General features: G+C 38.0%; 1 protein-coding gene and 1 long non-coding RNA gene across 7 annotated transcripts in view; one reads left to right on the top strand and one right to left on the bottom strand.

Moving 5' to 3' along the window:
* USP9X (ubiquitin specific peptidase 9 X-linked) overlaps positions 1-21,229 on the top strand; it is a 117,502-nt gene that overhangs the window by 63,224 nt on the left and 33,049 nt on the right. For all 6 annotated transcript variants that reach the window (XM_087895221.1, XM_034423840.3, XM_087895220.1 and 3 more), the window contains 13 exons: positions 3,506-3,746; positions 3,941-4,090; positions 4,181-4,301; positions 7,469-7,599; positions 8,609-8,887; positions 10,407-10,532; positions 10,744-10,869; positions 12,985-13,151; positions 14,836-14,944; positions 16,994-17,140; positions 17,320-17,466; positions 18,164-18,386; positions 19,420-19,637. In XM_087895221.1, coding sequence (XP_087751347.1) covers positions 3,506-3,746; positions 3,941-4,090; positions 4,181-4,301; positions 7,469-7,599; positions 8,609-8,887; positions 10,407-10,532; positions 10,744-10,869; positions 12,985-13,151; positions 14,836-14,944; positions 16,994-17,140; positions 17,320-17,466; positions 18,164-18,386; positions 19,420-19,637 — 2,185 coding nt within the window. The remainder of the gene's footprint in view (positions 1-3,505; positions 3,747-3,940; positions 4,091-4,180; positions 4,302-7,468; positions 7,600-8,608; positions 8,888-10,406; positions 10,533-10,743; positions 10,870-12,984; positions 13,152-14,835; positions 14,945-16,993; positions 17,141-17,319; positions 17,467-18,163; positions 18,387-19,419; positions 19,638-21,229) is intronic.
* LOC132712474 (uncharacterized) lies at positions 14,979-19,520 on the bottom strand. The gene is made up of 3 exons (XR_009623125.2): positions 19,436-19,520; positions 18,615-18,656; positions 14,979-15,286 (listed from the first exon to the last, which is right to left on the bottom strand). It is a non-coding gene; the product is annotated as an uncharacterized LOC132712474 (long non-coding RNA).

The raw sequence follows: 21,229 nt of genomic DNA, 5'->3' as shown, positions 1-21,229 counted from the left end.
TAGGCATCTGGTGCAGCAATGTCTATGATGGCTTTTACTTCCCCTTGGACCCCCGTTTCTGGCGTTAATATCCTGGTTTTGATAGTAAAGGGGTGGACGGCTTTATTTACCATCGGGTCGTTGTCCCCGCTGCTCCCTTCAGCGGACCCTGGAGGGGTTTCCCTGGCTGAAGTTCCCTCGACTTCGTTGGGAAGGAGTGGAATCTCCACAGCCTGTTTGGCAATTCTCCTTTATCAGGCAATTTCTGCAGGGTCCTCCTTGCCTGGGGTGTGGCTGGAGTCCAGGCTTGGGGAACCGAGGCTGGAGCCAAGCATTCGAAAGCCCAGTGCCTGTGCTGACCACACCTGTAGCATTTGATAGTCCTGGACAGTGTGGGCTGCAGTGCGTTGAGCAGTTTCACCAGGGTTCAGTGACCCAGGGGTCTTCTCATTGGTTTCTCTGCAGTTGGTTTTCAATGGTGGTGGATTTCCAGATCCATGGCTACGGCTGTGCTGTATCATGCCTATATGCATTCCAGTACACCTGTGATGCCACAAGTTGTTTAAGGTCTGGGTCGAGGGACTCCTTGAAGTGGTGGACGAGGAGGCGGTCCGGCCAGTCCCTCAGTTTCCCAGCCAGTCTTCAAAACTCCCAAATTAGCTCCTTGGGAGGCCAGCCAGCTTGCATCAGTGCCTTAATCTGGGCCTCAGCTTCTAGTCCGTGGGCCATGTCCTCGAACTGGCCACACAACCGTTGGATGAATTCGTCAACATCTTCCAGCTTGAGGGCTTCCTTGTCATGAAGTTCTGCTATCCACTCCACTGCTTCTCCTTCGTTCATGCCATCTGCAATAGCTGAAATCAATTCCAGATCCGATGGGTATTGATTCCCAATTTGGTTGATGTAAGCCCAGTCTCAGTTGAGGAAGTAGGCTAGCCTTCCTGGGGTTCCATCAAATGTTGTTCTGAAACGTGGGAGGGTGTGGTTGTTGGAGCTGCAGTGGTGGCTGGGCCAGTACCGGCTGTGGGGCCATGACCTGTAGCTGAAAGTGCATGGGTTGATGGATGGGCCCGGACTGCAGGATCAGGGCAGGTGTCCACTGATACTGCACCCATCCCTGGCCAGGGTAGAATGCCCATCCGGGAGGCATCTGGACTATTGGAGTCAGTCTGAAGACCGGTTGCTGGGTGGAGTACTTGGTCCCAATAGCCCCAGTTGTGGCCCCTGTAGCACCGGGCCGGGCTAGTTCAGTGAGCTTTGTTGCTGCGCCATTGCCATTCCCATGGGGGCTGTCACCCCAGTAGATCAGGCCCGATGTGTGAGGCTATGGAATGAACCGTTACATGCCAAGTAAAAGGAGGTAGACATCCTGCTCAGTGGTGCTGCAGCTTTCTGGCTCGGGAAGGTGAACGTAGGCTGAGCCAGGGCCCATTTGGGCTGATTGGTCCCAAGGAGTTGAGTGGTGCTGCCCATGCTGAGTTGGCCAAACTGCTCCGGGAGGCCGGCTAGTGACTGGCTGCACGACGGCAGCGGGAATCCCCATTCTTGGGAGTGCTTGCGGCATGCTTGCCTCGGTACCCTCCACTCGAAGTTTGGGATCTGCTCCGCTCTGCTTCCTCCCATCCGCGGTTCCGACAGCATCGCCCCAGTCACCTTGTGCACAGTCACTCACGCCCTCGTCACCTCTCGCCTTGACTACTGCAATGCTCTCTACATGGGGCTCCCCTTGAAGAGCACCCGGAGGCTCCAACTGGTCCAGAATGCAGCAACGCGGGTAGTGATGGGAGCAACATGGCGCTCCCATGTAACACCGCGCCTGCGCGAGCTGCACTGGCTCCTGGTGGTCTTCCGGGTGCGCTTCAAGGTATTGGTTATCACCTTTAAAGCGCTCCATGGCATAGGGCCTAGCTATCTGCGAGACCACCTGCTGCTACCGACGACCTCCCATCGACCCGTGCGCTCCCACAGAGAGGGCCTCCTCAGGGTGCCATCAGCCAAACAATGTAGGCTGGTGACCCCCAGGGGGAGGGCCTTCTCTGTGGGGGCTCCTACCCTCTGGAATCAGTTGCCCCCTGAGATAAGGAGAATCCATGACCTCAATGCCTTCCGTCGTTCCCTTAAAACCCATCTTTTCCAGCAAGCCGGGTTGGCTTAAGAAGAAATTTTTAAATTCTTTTAATCAGTCTGTGATTTCTTAACTTTCGGGCCAAAATTTATATATATTTTTAACTGTTTTTTAATATTTGTATTCTATGTTTTTATTTTGGCTGTACACCGCCCTGAGTCCTCAGGGAGAAGGGCGGTATATAAATTGGAAATTAAATTAAATTAAATTAAATCATCTCTTGGAGTGGCACAGCTCCCACAGCTTCATCCCACAGGGTTAGATCCGGCTGCGCGGCTTGCTCAGGTGCTGGCTCTTTGGGCCGGGCACCCAGCTGGCGTTCCCTTTCTACAGTCTCCACTTCCACCACGGCTTGGGAAGGGGAGTAGATGGTCTTGATATAATTCGCCGAACCAGCCCCTGTGGCTTCCTCCGTGGCCGCTTTGTCTTCCTCCATCTTCCCTGAGTCTTCATGCTGCCAGTTGCATTTTATTAGAGATGTCATATTGGCACATCTGGGAAAACCTGAATCTGAAAGCTTCTAGGTTTTCTCCACCCAAAAGAAAGTCCAAGTCCCTGCCCAGCACCCACATATCCGAACCGAAGTGTGCAGTGGTTAGAGTTCAGTACTGCAACTACTTCAGCTGACTGCTAGTTCAGCAGATCAGCAGATCAAATCTCACTGGCTCAAGGTTGACTCAGCCTTCCATCCTTCCGAGGTGGGTAAAATGAGGACCCAGATTGTTGGGGGCAATATGCTATTTAGTATACTGTCTTTGGTGTAAGCTGCTCAGAGTCCTCGGAGAGTGGGCGGCATAGAAATATGAATAATAAATAAAATAAATAAATATCCATCACATGGTCCAATCAAAGCACCATCCCAACTGGAGATGCCTCTCAGTCACACCACTCCAGGTGCAGGGCAAGATGTCCTTGACTCTCAGAGAAAGGAATGTTATCATGACTATATATCACCACTGCTCCATACAATCCCCCCTCCCAGTTTCCCACAGCAGTAAATGTAGCAGGCCCAATGCAAAAGATGGCTTCCAGGCCTGACAATATGATTCAACTTAATAGTTTTATATAGCTATTACAATAGGATACATATGCTTAGGATTATGCTAATCAACTTATTTTCTCAATTATCTAAATATAATGGTTTGTATGTGCAGCTCAACAAAATTATAAATGTCATGTTTATTATACTTGATACATGCAAGGAAAATATTATTTTTATCTGACTTATAAAATAAATAGTCATCCCTTTCAGAAGAATTCAGAAGTAAACACACTTTCTTATTAGCAAATTGTCAATGTTTTAAAAATGAGTAAAAATATTTATTAACTGTGTTTACCATATTAACATCCTTAAATATCCAGGATAGTTTTAACTAGAATTTCATTTCCTTATATTTTCAGAGCTTTTCGTGGTAAGCACATCTCTCTAGTAGTTCGTTTTCCAAACCAAGGTCGGCAGGTGGAAGATTTGGATGTTTGGTCTCATACAAATGATACCATTGGTTCAGTCAGACGTTGCATTCTCAACCGTATTAAAGCCAACAGTGCACATACCAAAGTAGAATTATTTATTGGAGGCGAACTAGTAGATCCCGTAGATGATAGGAAATTAATTGGACAATTGAATCTGAAAGATAAAACAGTAAGTACTAAGAAAAATTGTATACTGGTAAAATGTGCGCCCATAACGGTATAAATATAATCTGTAATGATAGAATTATGCATTAATAAACTTGCACACTTGTGGTTTAATACATTCAGAAGCTTTTAAAAATAGCCATGCTTCACTACGATGTAGTTTTATCAATTTACATCTTCATTTTACTCTGTCTGCAGTTAATTACAGCAAAGCTTACACAGATAAGTTCCAATATGCCTTCAAGCCCTGATAGTTCCTCTGATTCTTCTACGGGTTCTCCTGGTAACCATGGCAATCATTATAGTGATGGTCCAAATCCAGAAGTTGAAAGTTGCTTGCCCGGAGTTGTAAGTAAAAGAACACATGCATCTAAATTTATAATACTAGGCAAACATTTAAAATGTGCATCTTATGACAAGTTTTTATTTTTATTGTAGATTATGTCACTGCATCCTAGATACATCTCATTTCTTTGGCAAGTTGCAGACCTAGGAAGTAGTCTAAATATGCCATCACTTAGAGATGGTGCACGTATCCTTATGAAATTAATGCCACCAGGTAATTTTTTTTGTTCTGTAATTTTCAATTGAAATATATATTTGCAAATGGAAAGACCATAAAGTATGTATATAAAATCTATACACCCCTGTTAAAATGCAATGTTTTTGAGATGGAAAAATATCAGACCAATATAAATCACTTCAGATCTTTTCCCCATCTTTAATATAACATATAAGTTGTCCAACTGAAATCTTTCAGAGGGAGAAAAATAAAAATACTCATAAAAACATGGTTGCATAAGTGTGCACACCTTTAAACTAATATTTTGTTAAAGCACATTTTGATTTTATGATAGCATTCAGTCTTGGGGTAAGAACCTATCAGCATGGCACATCTTGGGAAACTTTGCTTACTCTTCCTTGCAAATGCTTTCTATGCATTTGTTGATGTATTTATTTAAATTTATATGGCTGCCCCCCTGCTCTCAAGTGACTGTAGGTGGCTTACAAAAATTAAAACCTAATATACAAACAATAAAAATAATCACCCACTCCCCTGGCCACAACAATCAATCAGATAAGCCACTTGATAGGCTCCATCCCACTTTGGATTCCTCAGGCCTGTTGGTAAAACCAGGTCTTCAGGACTTTATGAAAGAGTGTCAAAATGGGAAGCAATTTAATCTCTGTGGGGATGATGTTCCAAAGGGAGGGAGGCTCCATGGAGAAGGGCTGAGACTGGGTGTCTTCAGCATATTGATGATATCTCAGTCCATAGTGGTGGATGATCTCACTTAGGGGCTTCGTGTAGATGTTAAACAGAAGCAGAGAGAGTATCTAGCCCTGTGGGACTCCATAAAGCAAGCAACAAAGGCTGGATATCTTGCTTCCTATCAACACCAATTCAGAGCAGCCACAAAAGAAAGAAGTGAATCAAGACAACACAGATCTCCCCACTCCCAACCCATGAAAGGAGAATAAGGATAATATGTTTGATGGTATCGAAGGGCTCCTTAAAATGCTGGGGCATCACCCCTTCTTATAGGGAAGCATTAATCACCACCAGAACCTACCCACATGTCACTTCCTGGGAATTTTTCACAAGCCACAAGGGGCATGGATCTAAAATACAGGTTCTTGCACTTATACTCCCTGCCTACTTCCTCAGGAGCAATGGGATCAAACCATTCCCACGTAACTGGGCAAAAACCTGCCCCAGGTTCCTCCACTGGACCAGCAATCATGCTGGCATCTAACTGGGAACAAAGCTGAGCAATTTTGCCTTCCGGAAAATCAGCAAATTCCTTACTGCACCCCTTCAGATAGACCTTTGTATCCTCCTTTCCCAGGAGGAAACGGCTCACCTTAAAGAGGGTCGCTGGTCAATACATGCACATGCAATTGGTGCAGATAAGTACTCAATGCTTCACCACCTGAATTGCCATGAGGTAGGCCTTAATAGCAGCTCTTACCTGTATTCAATTGTTCACCCTTGTCTTCCACCAGTGGTGCTTTAGATATCTCTTGATCTGTTTTGTCCCTCTCAATTCCTTGAAGGCATTCTTGTGCATTCTTGTGCACAGCCCTCTTAAGGTCATCACACAGATTTTCAATTGGATTCAGGTGTGGGCTCTGACTGGCCCATTCCAAAACTTTGATCTTCCTCTTCTAATGAAGCCATTATTTTGTTGATTTGGAAGTATGCTTTGGGTTATTGTCATGTTGAAAGGTGAAATTCATCTTCATTTTAGCAGAGGCCTCAAGGTTTTGTGCCAAAATTGACTGATATTTGGAACTGTTTATAATTCCTTCCACCTTGATTAAAGTCCCCGTTCTAGCTGAAGAAAAGCAGTCCCAAAGCAAAATGCTGCCACCACCATGCTTCACTGTGGGCACAATGTACTTTTGATGTGCAGTGTTGTTTTTGTGCCAAACATATTTTTTGGAATTATGCAGGGTGGATTTGATTTAAATCAAGTTGATTTAAATCACAATTTAAATCACTAGTAAAATCATCAGACCATAACACGTTTGATGTAGGTAACACATTTTGTTTTGGAAAATATAGCTGGGCTTGGATGTTTTTTATTGTAAGTAAAGGCTTCTTTCTTGCCATCCTATCCCACAGCCCAGACATATGAAGAATTTGGGAGATTGTTGTTACATGTAATACGCAATCAGTACTTGCCAGAAATTTTTGCAGCTCCTTTAATGTTGCTGTAGGCATCTTGGCAACATCTCAAACCAGTTTTCCTCTTGTTTGTTTCATGAATTTTTGAGGAACATCCAGTTCTTGGTAATGTCGCTGTTGTGCCATATTTTCTCCAGTTCTTGATGACTGTCTTCATTGTGTTCCATGCTATAGCCAATACCTTAGAAATTTTTGTACCCTTCTTTTGTGACTGATACCTTCCAACAATGAGATCCCTTTGATGCTTTGTAAACTCTTAGCAGACCGTGGCTTTTGCTCTAAGAGGCAACTGAGTAAATGTCAGGACAATCCTATTAAAACAGCTGAACTTTATATGGGCTTGATCAGAGACACTAATTGATGGCAGGTGTGTACTGACTACTGTTTAATATAAGTCTGAATGTGATTGGTTAATTCTGAACACAGCTATATTCCTATTTATAAGAAGATGTGCACATTTATTGTAAACATGTTATTTTAAGTTTTTTATTTTTATTTTTCTGCCCTGAAAGATTTGTTTATTTTTCCATTGAATTGTGCAGCTTCTATGTTGTACTAAAGGTCGAAAAATTCTGAAGTGATTTGTCTCTGTCTGATTTCTTTTTATATTTCAAAAACCTGATATTTTAACAGGAGTGTGCAGACTTCATATGTACTGTATGCTGCTAAACATACTACTCCACAATAATCAATGTTACTTGCTTAATTCTCATTAAAGTTCAAAATTAGCACATTATATAGTAGAGGTTTGCACTTAGATCCAAAAAGGGAAAAGTACTTTCTGGCATGAGCATAGTTGTTATATCTGATAGCAGTATCTTTAAAAACTGGTGTTCTTGGGCCAGTACTGTAGTCATGTAGTCCTGAAAAATGTGTGTTATAAAGTCAAAACATGTTCCAGAAATGTTTTTGATGTTTAATTTCTGAGGTAACTTCAGTGTATTTCAGTTTTAAAGATGTTTTGAGAAATCAATATGTTTTTCTTAATATTTGAGGGGAAGAAACATTTTTAAATTTTGTTTTATGTATTTCAGATAATACTACTATAGAGAAATTAAGAGCTATCTGTTTAGACCATGCAAAACTTGGTGACAGCAGCCTTAGTCCATCCCTTGATTCTCTGTTCTTTGGACCTTCTGCTTCACAAGTGCTATATCTTACAGAGGTTTGTGTAGAGTTAATATTTTGGCTAAGTGTAGAGCCAGTTTGGTTTAGTGGTTAAAGCATCAAGATAGAAATCAGAAGACCATAAGTCTTAGTCCCTCTTTGGCCATAAAGCTGGCTGGGGTGGCCTTGAACCAGTCACTTTCTCTCAACCATAGGAAGGAAGAAATGGGAAACCATTTCTTGAAAAACCTTGCCAAGAAAACTGCAGGCAATTTCTGAGAATTGGACATAATTGAATGGAAGAAAAAAAAAGACATGTATCACTCCAGTCTTGATTTTTTTTAAAAATTGTTGCTGGTATTTAGGCATTGTTTTAATAACTGAAATAAAGAAGCTTGTAATTATTTTGAGATACATTTTCCAGAAGTGTATTATTTTTATACTACATTTTTCCAAAAGTTTTTCTTCTTATGTTATGAAATGTCACTGGAGTCCGGTTTGGGGAATTGTAGATATCATTTGAGAGGGGGGCTTATGTATTCCTTACATTATTAATTTTGAGATTTTTAGACAAGGAACATAGGGGAAACCTGGGGTCTCTGGAAGTTGAGTGGCCTTAAACATATAATACAATTATTATTACTATGTATAAAAAATGTGAAATCACAGCTGCCAGTTCTTTAGCCAATGTTGATCTTCATATGCAATTAATTCTTTCCAACTAGTGTGTCGTAGTATATCAGTGTAGTATATGTGCAGATCAAGCAGCATTGCCTTTTGCAATTGACAGATGGAAATTTTGTCAATCATATAGTTACTAAGTGCTGTCCAAGATTTTTTTGGTATTGCATCCAGTGTGTCGAATCACAGGCAGTTTATATCACAATCTTTCAAATTCAGTTTTTGGATCTTGATATTATTATCATCATCATATTAATGAATTATCAGATTATTCTGATGAATATGAATAATTATATATATCATACCATCCTGCTGTCTAATGTCTGAGTTTTGAAAGCAGTTTTATTAAAGTGACATTTTTGTATTTTTTTCTCTATATTTTCCAGGTAGTTTATGCCTTGTTAATGCCTGCCAATTTGCCTCTGGGAGAAGATGCTACTGACTTTCAGTTCAATTTCTTAAAAAGTGGTGGCTTACCTCTGGTGTTGAGTATGCTGACTAGAAATAATTTCTTGCCAAATGCAGATATGGAAACAAGAAGGGGGGCCTACCTAAATGCTTTAAAAATAGCAAAGCTATTGCTGACTGCAATCGGTTATGGCCACGTGAGAGCTGTGGCAGAAGCTTGTCAACCAGTTGTAGAGGGTACAAGCCCAATGTCACCGGTAACCATAATTATTTTTGTATAGTTTTTATTTTTGTATAACTAAACAACCAAAAAGGATATATTTAAAAAATAGAAAAATAAAAAGTGTTAGAAACAATACAAATAAAGAAAAAAGTTAAAGATACAGCTTCCAATCCTTTTTTAAAAAAATATCTATGCAAATCCTGTTCTCATTTAATTTTCCCATTGGCATTTAAACCAAATAAATTTATCTTTCTGGAAACTAGGCTTCATTTCCTCTCCTTTGTCATTTTGTTAGCATTCATTATTTTCTGTATGAATGCTTCCGGCTGTTATCTTAAATTTGAAATAATTGTTTGGGCATTTCGATCACATAAAGTCCATTTCTCCATCTGGAGCCATTTAATGATCACAGTTGGTAAGGTGCCAGTGGAAGGATAGTAAATAAGTAAACAGAGAATAGCATAAGTGAGAAGTGAACATTTATAAAGCTTAATCTGACCTGCATTCAAATCATCAATAACTATGCTGGCATTTAGGAAAACCATTAAGATCTGGTTATTTAAAAGCCGTTAGGGACTGATAAAATGATAGGTTCCGACCCTTATATCCAGTGATTGGCTGCTTACTAGTAGTGTGATTTCTTGGAATGATGATGAATATGAAATGTTTTCTTAATATCATGCTTGGTTTATGCTATAAAATTTACATTTGTTTTATTCCAAAATTTGCACTATTTTGAAAGTTGCTTAATGTCTTGTTTGCATTGAACATCATAGACTTGTAAATAGACAGACTGACAGACAGACAACAACTCAGGATTTGTGGAGGAAAGAAAGTACAGAAAGTCCTCAACTTAACAGCAGTTCATTTAGTGACCGTTCAAAGTTACAACAGCACTGAAAAAAGTGAAATGACTTTTTCAGTTGCATTAAGATTTATAATAAGATATGATAGTAAAAGTTTGTACGAGATGAAATTTGTCATGGAGAAATTATCAGTACAGTTCTATTTTAATAAACTTCATTATCATAAGGATAACTGAACATTCATATTCATTTATTCATTTTTCATTCATTTATTAAATTTTTATACCGCCCCTCTCCCGAAGGACTCGGGGCGGTGAACAGCCAGGATTAAAAAACATACAATATAAACATTAAAATAATTTAAAACATAATTAAATCTGTATTGGCTTCCCCCAATTTAAAACCCCTTACCCATAAAATTAGCCAATTAAAATTTTTTTAAAAATTTTAAGCCAGCCCAGCTTGCTGAAATAAAAAAGTCTTCAGAGCCCGGCAAAAGGTCCGGAGGTCCGGGATCAGTCGTATCCCTGGCGGTAGCTCATTCCAGAGGGCGGGTGCCCCCACAGAGAAGGCTCTTCCCCTGGGGGTCGCCAGCCGACATTGCCTGACCGACGGCACCCTGAGGAGAAAATATTAATATTTTTGGTTGTATTTGCATAAAACCAATGGAAAAAATGTTCTGAATATACTTTTACTGTTGGACAGAATTATTATCCATTTAATAATACTGAAAATAAATTGTTGCAGATCAACCAAGCGACTCATGATCAGGCGGTGGTGTTGCAAACTGCTCTGCAGAACATTCCCAATCCAACTTCAGAGTGCATGTTAAGAAATGTAGCAATACGCCTTGCACAGCAAATATCTGACGAGGTTAGTATGATTAAATATTGAGCACTTCCAAACTCTCTGGCTTGAAGACTGGGAGTGGCTGTGGTAGATGATTAAGCTAAGTAACTAAATTGTGTTTCTGTGAGTCTGATGCAAGACTATGGACTGCTGTAGCATGGATTCGCTTTTAAATACATACTTATAATGTGTGAAATGGTAATTACTTATTATATTTGTCTGTTTTGGTTTTCAGGCTTCAAAGTTTATTCCTGATATTTGTGTTATTAGAGCAGTGCAAAAAATAGTATGGGCTTCTGGATGTGGATCAGTACAACTGGTATTCAGCTCAAATGAAGATATTAGTAAAATTTATGAAAAGGTAAGAAAGCTGAACCAGCATTCTGTTTTAATTGGTTTTAATAGGAAGAATCATACTAATAAACTGAACTTCATGTGGTCTATTTATAAATAGTAGACATTGCTACTGTTGCTCACGTCAAGGAGCACCGGCAAGGGGGGCAGAGGCAAGGCTGGGAGGGGCATCTGGAGGTCTCCAGCAGAGGAAGGAGAGAGCAGAGTGAGTGCCAAAGCCTTATCCACCAGAGGAGCCCTGCAGTCCCCTGGACACGAGGCCTAAAGGGGGGCTTACTAATTGAATCTCTTGTCTGAAGTAGTACTTTCCATGTTCCAGGCTCCAAACATCTTTTCTGATTGTTAAACCTATGTTAAATCTAATTTGTGTAACTATATTCCTTCAGGTTTTTTTTATTTGCAATTTCCACCAACTTTTTAGATTTGGAATGTAATATCCATTGTATAACTTTATAAAAAAGATTGAGTCAGTGGTATGATTGTGCTCTGTCATTACCTTGTAATTGTAAGGCCAAGAGGCATGTTCTTCATTTATCTTTTTCATATAAGCAATCCTTACTAGTGGCGGTAGTCTTTGCAAGACTATTGCCACTGGGCCCGTGGGACAAAAGTGGAATCCGCGGATGGGGAGATGGGAGTGCAGGGTGGCACAAGCCAAGTGTTGGTGGGGGACGGCTCCAGGTTGCCCTCTCCACCACGTGGCAAAGCCAGAGAGGGGAATGTGGCACTCACAGTGGTCACGTCAGGGAGTGGGAAGCCTGGGGTCTACTCACTCTGGGATCTCTCTGGGATGGTGTCAATTCACTGGGATGGTCTCTCACCGTCATGCTAGAGAAAACTCGCACCCTCTGAGAGGCAGGCGCACAGCGATGCATGAGCCACCCCATGGAGAAGGACCGGTGCACCCCACGCACTAAGGCGTGGGGCCGATGGAATGCCACAGCGCAAGTAGAGAGAAGGCCAGGCGCAGACACACCCGGAGGAGGATCCAGATGCCCGGTTAACATTGATGGTGCACGAGTATGGTGCACTTGGGGCGGGGCTAAGTGCGGCTTATTGGACATCCCAGCTCATCCAGCTGGCCATTGCTACCTCCCAATGAGTGGCTGAAGGACCAACGAGCTGCTGCTGGGCACCACCAGCCCCCACATGCTCACCGCCTCCTGTGCACACACCCAGGGGGAGTGCCAGGGTGGGGTGGACTGAGGCAGCGGGGCTGCTTCTCACCATTTCCAGGGCGACCCCATGGGCCAGATCTAAACCCATCGCAGGCCGGATCTGGCCCACGTACCTTGAGTTTGACATGTCTGCTGTAGATGCACATAAAATCTATATTTATATGCATATTTCAAGTGAAATTCATGTATTCCAGTGGGATTTCTTTTATGCTGTGAAATATTTTACTTTTCTAAAATATTAATTAAAATAATTTTAATTAAAAGCAGATATTTATCTGTTGTTGTATCATCTTACCCTATGCTATATCTGAAAATAAATATATTCAGCCTTAAATGTTTATTATTTTTTAGTAAAACTAAAATAATAATTTGATCATATAATTGTATAACTTCAGAAAAGAAGTATGGCTACTGCTTGTGGTGGATCTAGGCTAAATTCTGTAGCTTGAATTTTTGTAGTAAATCTTAAGGATAGAGTGTTGTCAATTTCTCCTCTGAACGTGAATGGTTTTGGAAAAAAGGTATACCTTTGAGAAACTGATTTATCTAATAAACACAAAGTCCAGATAATTAATTAAAACCTCTTCTCAAAATGTTTGATTCTTGACAAAGTGCTAAAATTAGATTTAGATAATCACAAATAGACAATCATGACCAAGGGTTGTATTTACTTCCCTCCCTTGTGCAATTTTCATCATCATCAATCCCTTGTGTGTAATTTGAATTCCTGTGAAATCTATTTCAATTCAGCATAGTTAGATTATTGTTTCACAGTACGCTTTATAAACTCTTCAAATCTTTAATTCTATTTTCAGATTTGATTTTAGTATACCATTAAGTTTGTGATGTTAAGTAGTTTGTGTAATTTCCTTGAGATTGAAGGATCAATTATCCTTCATATTTATCATATATGTTATGCTGCTTATTTCTGATTTATTTTATAGACAAATGCAGGCAATGAACCAGATTCAGAAGATGAACAAGTTTGCTGTGAAGCACTTGAAGCAATGACACTTTGCTTTGCTTTAATTCCAACTGCACTGGATGCATTAAGTAAAGAAAAAGCATGGCAAACATTTATCATTGATTTGTTATTGCATTGTCACAGCAAGTAAGTGATTTTAATATTTCATTTGTTTTATCAACTGCTCCCCAGTCAGTAATATCCTTGAGGGCAGACAGAATGACAAAAATCACATGGTGCCAATTCCTTTCCTTGTAATATCACATATATACGTGCAAAAGAATGCTGTGGCATGATGCTGATGAAAGCAAACTCATTGGACACCCATGCCTCCAAAAGCAATTGCAGGTGGACAGTATAGTAAATAATGTACAACTATTGGACTGTAATTTGCATTTTATTTATTGTATTACTGCAGTGTTGTGATATAATTTTATTTACCGTATTTTCCCGCGTATAAGATGACTTTTTAACACATGAAAATCTTCTCAAAAGTCAGGTGTCGTCTTATACGCCGGGTGTCGTTCTCCTGTAACCAGGCAGACCAGCCCGAAAGGCTCTGACGAGCCTTAAATGGCTCTGGCGATCCAAGCTTTGACGATCTGCTAATCAGGCAACTCAGCTGGGATGCCAGAGCCATGTAAAAGGAAAAAAGTTTTCCCCCTCCAGCTTGCTTAACTTAGCTGCTAGTTGCAACGCTTGCCTTGCTTCGCTTGCCTGAATCCATTCCATCAGCAAACCACTCCCTGCCTGCAATCAAGCAGGCAGGGAGTTGTGGACTTCAACTCCCAGAATTCCTCAGCTAGCAAAACAAAACTGGCTGAGGAATTCTGGGAGTTGAAGTCTACAAGTCTTAAAGTTGGAGACCCCTGTTCTATTGGGTAAGTTTTTTTCCCCTTTGGGAGCTTTAAAAAAAATAGTTAATTGGGGTTTTTTTTATTTGTTCTTTTTTAGACCTAGCCATTTAAAGTTTAGGAAGTTTTAAATTTAGTTTACATATAAAAATAAAATAATATTTGTGCAGCTTTCTGAGATTTAGTGTGTTTCTGTAGTGTTTCACTCTAACTACACAAACACACAAAATCTCACAAAGCTGTATGTGGAATTTTGTGTGTGTAAAGTGTGAAAGTTGTTTTTTGGAGCTTTTTGTGGCTGTGTGAGGTTCCTGCTTGTTGCAGGGGCCATTTTGGGTCTAGCACAGCTGTTTTTACATTGTGGGTAAGCCAGTTGATGTTTTTTAATTTTTATTTGGTGTGCGTTGGAAGAAGGGTAGTCTTATACGGCGAGTATAGCCCAAACCCTATATTTTAACAGGAAAAGTTGGGGGTCGTCTTATGCGCCCAGTCGTCTTATACGCCGGAAAATACGGTATATGCTGCTTAGGTGGACAATGTTCCTTTCCTTATGTCTGATATTTAATAACTTTTTATATTAGTCACACAGCCAGCCAAATGTTTTATCCTTCCCAACGTCCTGGGATAGGCAGGTGGTAGTAGTGCTGATGGTGGTGAAAAAGAAGAAGAAATGGGGCTCTTGAGTATGAATAGGTATAAACACTTGTGATAGATTTCCTTTGAATGTTTCATCAGTAGAAGCAGTTTTCTTTTGCCAGAAGGGAGAGGATGATTGCAGCCTCCCATGTTCTCTTAAAGTCAGCTCCAGAGGTTTCTCTAATGATCTAGATCATATTTGCTGAGTATATAAAGGATATAATGGATTGCACCAGGGACAAAAAAGAGAAAGTAATAGTGTATTATCCTTTATATAATTTTAAGATTATTTATTTAAAATACGTATATTAATCTCTCTTTTTTCTGGTTGAAATTTTTAGAACTGTTCGGCAAATGGCACAGGAGCAGTTCTTCTTAATGGCTACCCGATGTTGTATGGGACAACGACCTCTTCTTTTTTTTATAACTCTCTTATTTACTGTGTTAGGGGTAAGACATTTTAAACTTTATCATTTGGATATAATTCCAATATCATAGGAAATAATACATATTTAATTTTTGTTACCATACTTCCATATTTTTTCTCAATATACATTAACAAATCAATACATGAAAAGGCTTTATTCAAAAAAGGTAGATTTTCTGCCATTCTGCCTTGTAAATTGCTATCTTCTGAAGATGTACACTGTATGATAAACCTGTAAATGGACAGTTCTTCCATGCAACTTGTATTATGATTATATATTAGACATCTATGGGTAATTTGCTGTGATGCTGGTACAGTTTTACTTAGAGCAGCTCTTCAGTCTTTTTCTCTTTAATATTAAACTTCTGTTTGAAGAAGATTCAAATTTTCGTTATATTAGAAATTTGTCGATTTCACTAGCTTCAATATGTTGATGTTAACATACTTGTTCAAATATTTTAATTAGGATATTGTTTAAAGATGTAATATTAGTATAAAATAAGTAGAACATAAAATGCAACTTGAAAATAAAATCCTAAAATTACTGTATTATTACTAGTGAGCATTTTGACTGCTTCATTATATTCATTTGTATTAAAAGCTGAGGCTGTGATTTTCAGAACTGATTCACATAAATCATAGAAAAAGCTTTTCTAAAATTAACAGTTTTTCAAGTAATTACAGACTGCCATCTTTTGCATTGTTGTTGTTTTTTATTTAAATTTAATTTTGCTTTCTTGAGCAAGCTTTGTCTACAGCATATAGTAGAGCAGAGCATTTCTTGTACTCCAAATGTTACTACACTCCACCATATTTCATATATTGCTACTGATAGCTAGGACTCAAGGAATCATAAGATATAAAGGTTGGTGAGACCTTGGAGTTATAATACTCCCACATCCTATCTAGTGCAGGAATCTACTACAACATCCCTATCAGATGTTTACCTCCTGAAATAGTTTGTTCCACCACTGAATTAGAACAATTTCCTCATGTCCAGCTGAAATCTTCATTTAATTAAAATCCATTTTTTTCTTGTTCTGTTTTGTAGAACTCTAAACAATTTGGCTCTACTTTCTACATGATAATTGACAAAAATTGACAAAACAACAATTTTTATGTGCTCCCACTTTTGTCTAGATTAAACATATTGAAGGACTTCAAACTCCTACAGATAGTCCTCATTTAGTGACTAAATTGGGATCAGCAACTTGGTCATTAAGAGAAGTGATTGCTAAGTGAAACTTACTCTGCTTATGATCTTCAGCTTTCCTTTACACATATGCAAAAGATTTGATCATAGAGTTACTTTTTCATCACTGTTGTACAATTGCTAACTAAGGCAGTCATTAAGCAAGAACTACTTGTACATATTTCCCGCCAGACGACTTTCGATCTTGGTTGCTCTTTTCTGGACATGCTGCAGAGTGTCAACGGGCTTCAAAAAATATGATAACGTGACTTAATATTGCAGGGGTCATCTGACCTAAGCAAAATAGAGTAGCCTAGAAGTATGATTTATTAACAATGGTAATTTTACCAGTGGTTATTTTACTAATAAGTACTGGTAAAGAAGCTTGTTGAATACATGTGGGCTGTTTTCCAAATAATGGTTTTACTGAACTCTGGTGGATTGCACAGTCAAAAGAAACTACTTCCATTATTTAAAGCAATAAATCAAGATATTTGTAAGAGCATGAAATGTGCTTTGAATTGGAACTTTAGGTCACATCCAGAAATTATACAACTACATTTTTTTCATGTACCAAGATATTCCTGCATCACATGCTAAAGAATATTTCCAAAGAGTTAGGATACATTTGAAAACTATCTAGAATATGATAGAAAGTATGTGGTAGTAGAGGAAAATCTATAATATTTCTAACAGTGCAAACTTTCATGATATAGCATGTGTCTATGTGTGTTATGTATGTGTACACTTTTGAGAGCAGGTTTATTTAATGGAATCTTGCTTATCAGGAGGTCTGAACTGAACATAGACTTTAAGAAATATTCTGTGTTATGACTATTAATGAAAGTATATATTCAACTATGTTGATATTTTCTTTCAGAGTACTGCACGAGAACGTGCTAAACATTCAGGAGATTACTTTACTCTGTTAAGACATCTTCTAAATTATGCTTACAATAGTAATATTAATGTGCCCAATGCTGAAGTTCTGCTTAATAATGAAATTGACTGGCTTAAAAGGATCAGGGTAAGTTGTTTTCCTGCTATTTTGTCACCACTTGTAATTTGTTTTAAATTTAAGTGTTAATTGCCTTGGATCCAAATATGTAAAATAAAAAGTGGAATAATTATAGTAAATTAACTGATATGTGCTTCCCTAAAAATATTGTTTGAAAATTCATATGTCTGAGTATTCTCCTTCCCTAGGATGAAGTGAAAAGGACAGGAGAAACAGGTGTAGAGGAAACTATTCTAGAAGGTCATCTTGGAGTTACCAAAGAATTGTTGGCATTCCAAACTCCTGAAAAAAAATACCACATTGGTTGTGAAAAAGGTGGTGCTAATCTTATCAAAGTAAGTTACTGCTGTACAAAATATTCTAAAATTATAAAGTAGCAAAGTGAAAAATATACAAATTATAATGAATGTTAATATTTACAAAAAACATAATTTAAATTGATTAAATGTTGGAATTTTCAAAATATGTAGATCTATATTTAAATCACAGCAAAATTTCTGTTGAGAGAAGGAAGGGAAAAACTTATCCTTTCTCAATTTTTATAAAGTTCTAAATAAGGTAAGTCATTGAATAAAGAGTCCTTTATGTAACTGGAGTAAATGTAACATAATGCACTATACAAAAAAAACTCATTTCATCTTAAGCATGCTAGAATCCTAACTGAAATATGAATGGGGCAAGAAATCTGTGATCAAATTAAGGGCATGTAAATCCTTGCTCTTTGAAAATTAGGGCAAATATTCAAGTAACTGTTGTTATTATCTGGCCTCTCAGCTGTGGCTAAATAGGTTTGATAAACTGTTTATTAACAACCCCCTGGCATTTTTCATATAAATTTTAAAATAATCTACAGTCTTCTGAATGATTCATTATGGTTACATAATGGAGTTATGGAATTTAGGTTTTCTTGCTTTCTTGCAGGTAAGTAATCCTCTCTTCTAAAAATCTAAGACAGTGTGACATTAAGTGATGTTACTTTTGATCTGGATAGTTCCTAAATTAATAACATATATTTTATTTACTATTTTTCAGGAATTAATAGATGATTTCATCTTTCCCGCATCAAATGTTTACTTGCAATACATGAGAAATGGAGAATTACCCGCTGAGCAGGCAATACCAGTCTGTAGTTCCCCAGCTACCATTAATGCTGGATTTGAGCTGTTAGTAGCCTTAGCAGTGGGCTGTGTCCGTAACCTCAAACAAATAGTAGATACTTTGACTGAAATGTACTATATAGGCACTGCAATAACTAGTACGTATTGTTTCATATTTTAACATTTTTCTATGAATTTTAATGTGGACAACTTCATATACTTTTATATATTTTCATAATTTATTTGGGGAAAATGTTGGGTTAGCAGAATATTAGGCCCATTTCTCTGGATTGTAGTCTTTGAGCATTTTAAAAAATTATACAGAAGATTGTTAGTGTTGAATGAGAAAGAAAATATGCTGTTTCTTGCTTAAATCCAGAACTAACCTTTTTTTCCGAGATGATTGCTAGGTAGTATAATCATACTTCCTAAAAGTAATAGAGATTAAATCTGGTTAGGACTGGAAGGTACTGTATTCTTAGAGGCTTCAGTTCTAAACTGTTACATTAGAGCTTCTTCGAAGGCTTTCAGTGACTGGTTGCAGTGACTTGAATAATTGCAGTTGGAAAAGGAAACATCAAAGTATTATTAGTTCCCTGTGCTTGAGGAACCTAGAAACATTAATTTTGGGATCCTGTCCCAAGTCTTTATTCAGTTTTGGCAAACTAAAATGTATTGTTTTACAAATTAGCAATTTTTCAAGTCATCTTAAATCATCTTAAAATAACTTGCAGATAAATTATTTAAAGAGGGCTTACCAGTGGTGGGTTGTCCCCGGTTCACACCGGTTCTATAGAATCGGTAGTAAAACCGGCGGGAGGCTCTGCCCACCAACCCCAACATCATCAAAATGCTTCTGCGCATGCGCAGAAGAGCGCGTGAACAACACGTGCGCACAGCCCCGCTGTAAACCGGTAGTAAAGGTAAGTAGAACCCACCTCTGGGGCTTACTATATAGTTTTGTGCTTCGTTTGACTATAGATTTTATTTTGTCTATTTGTACTTAGGAAATAAGATGCTGAGGAATATAATTCCTAATTTACACATTTTCATGTAAAATGCAAATGTAAAATGGAATTGTATTTGAAATAAACTTATTTTATGAATATAGTTTTGAGCGCTAGCAATTAGCCTACTAGTATATTTTGAGTTATAAGCTGTTAATGGTCTAATATGTTTAATTTGTCCTAGCGTGTGAAGCACTCACAGAATGGGAATATCTGCCACCTGTTGGACCACGACCACCAAAGGGATTTGTAGGGCTTAAAAATGCTGGAGCCACTTGTTACATGAATTCTGTCATTCAGCAATTATATATGATTCCTGCCATCAGGAATGGAATTCTTGCAATTGATGGAACAGGCAGTGATGTAGATGATGACATGTCTGGAGATGAGAAACAAGATGAGGTAATACTGCGGTTTGCTTAATATATGATACTGTATCCAACTGTGCTTCCTTTGTTCTTTAAGTCTGACTATTAAGGGCTTTTATTCTGAATATATATATATATATAAATATATATATATATATATGCTTCGCAATACGTTTTTAACTACCAACAATTAAAAAAATGCATTCTATGCTTTTATGTTAGTTCTTAGTAATATCAGCAATTTTAAACACAATATCCTATGTTACACAAGTTTGATGATGTTTTCTCGCTTTCTCAAATACATTAAATGTGGCCTATCTTTTTAAACTCTTCTTATAATTCATTATGCTCAAACAATTTGTCTGCTCTTTAAAATACTTTCAATGTTCTCTCTTTACAAACAGTGGCTTTTTAAATTTGACATCTTGAATGATACTTATAATTTTCTGATACTGTCTTTGAGCAAGCATTTCCTGAACTGTAAGCTATGTTAATGTTTCAAAATATGATGTAACTTATTGAATGGCATTCAATACAGTATGGACACAACATATTTATGGATATAAATCTGATTATTAAAAAAGATAAAAAGGGAAAGATACTGGAGTGATGAAGGAGCATGATTTTGGTCATGGAAAAATATAACAAGACATAAGAGACTGTACAGTGATGTGCTATGAACCCTTGTCATCCCCCTCCCACATTTTTGCTTGAAAGGAGAAGAAGTTTAATTACCGTTTATGGCAAACTATATTTACCTTTCAAGTCAGTCAACTGTTTGATCTTGATTTCAAGGATCAATATTTTGGCAAATAATACTTTAGCGAATGAGTCTGAAGCTCAGTACTTCTCATTGTATTCTGATCTGTCATTCTGTCTGAGGTTATTATTGTCTGCAAAAAAGAATACATTGCCTATTTGCAAATTATAGTAGAGCTGTTACATGGGGTGATTTCAGTAAAGTGCTAACTTTGTTGGATTAAAAAATAACATTTCTCTTTCAAGTAACAGAATTTTGAATTACTTATTATATTGAAACAAGATAGGAGTGAATAAATTATTTCAGTGCATCAACTTGATAAGACATACAAAGTTAGGAATATGCCTTATACATCCAATATGGCACATGCTATGTACATAAGCATAGAATCCAAAGATGTCCATAATGTACACATGTTGAATATAGTACCCTTAAATTGCAATATTTCTTTTCTGAACATATATGAATAGACTTACAAGAAAGAGATTGCATTGTCATTATGTCCACAATGTCTATTCACCCATCCACCCCCAACGATGGTTGTCAAATAAATTTTATTCATCTGTATATAAAACATTAATAATTACTCATGGGATCAGGCTGTTTTCAATAACGTAATATGTTTGCATTAGCCATATAAGCTATACTTATAGGACAAAAAACAAGATAGCCATAAAACAATAGGATTATGCCACTTTATTTTGGCGTCTCAGTTGTCAACTTGAAGCTGGAATGCATTTGTTGTCTTAAATAGATGAGAAATTTAATAGGGCAAATAATTTTCTACATGCATGCATTCATTCTGAATTAGTATTTTTAATGTTGCAGAAAAACTATACTTGGTTATATATAAGAGGCACAGAATG

The sequence above is a fragment of the Pantherophis guttatus genome, chromosome 5 (assembly GCF_059756535.1).
Source record: "Pantherophis guttatus breed Tessera chromosome 5, ASM5975653v1, whole genome shotgun sequence".
Classification (NCBI taxonomy): domain Eukaryota; kingdom Metazoa; phylum Chordata; class Lepidosauria; order Squamata; family Colubridae; genus Pantherophis; species Pantherophis guttatus.
Note: the sequence above shows the minus strand (reverse complement) of the source record. Positions and strands in the feature narration are given on the sequence as shown.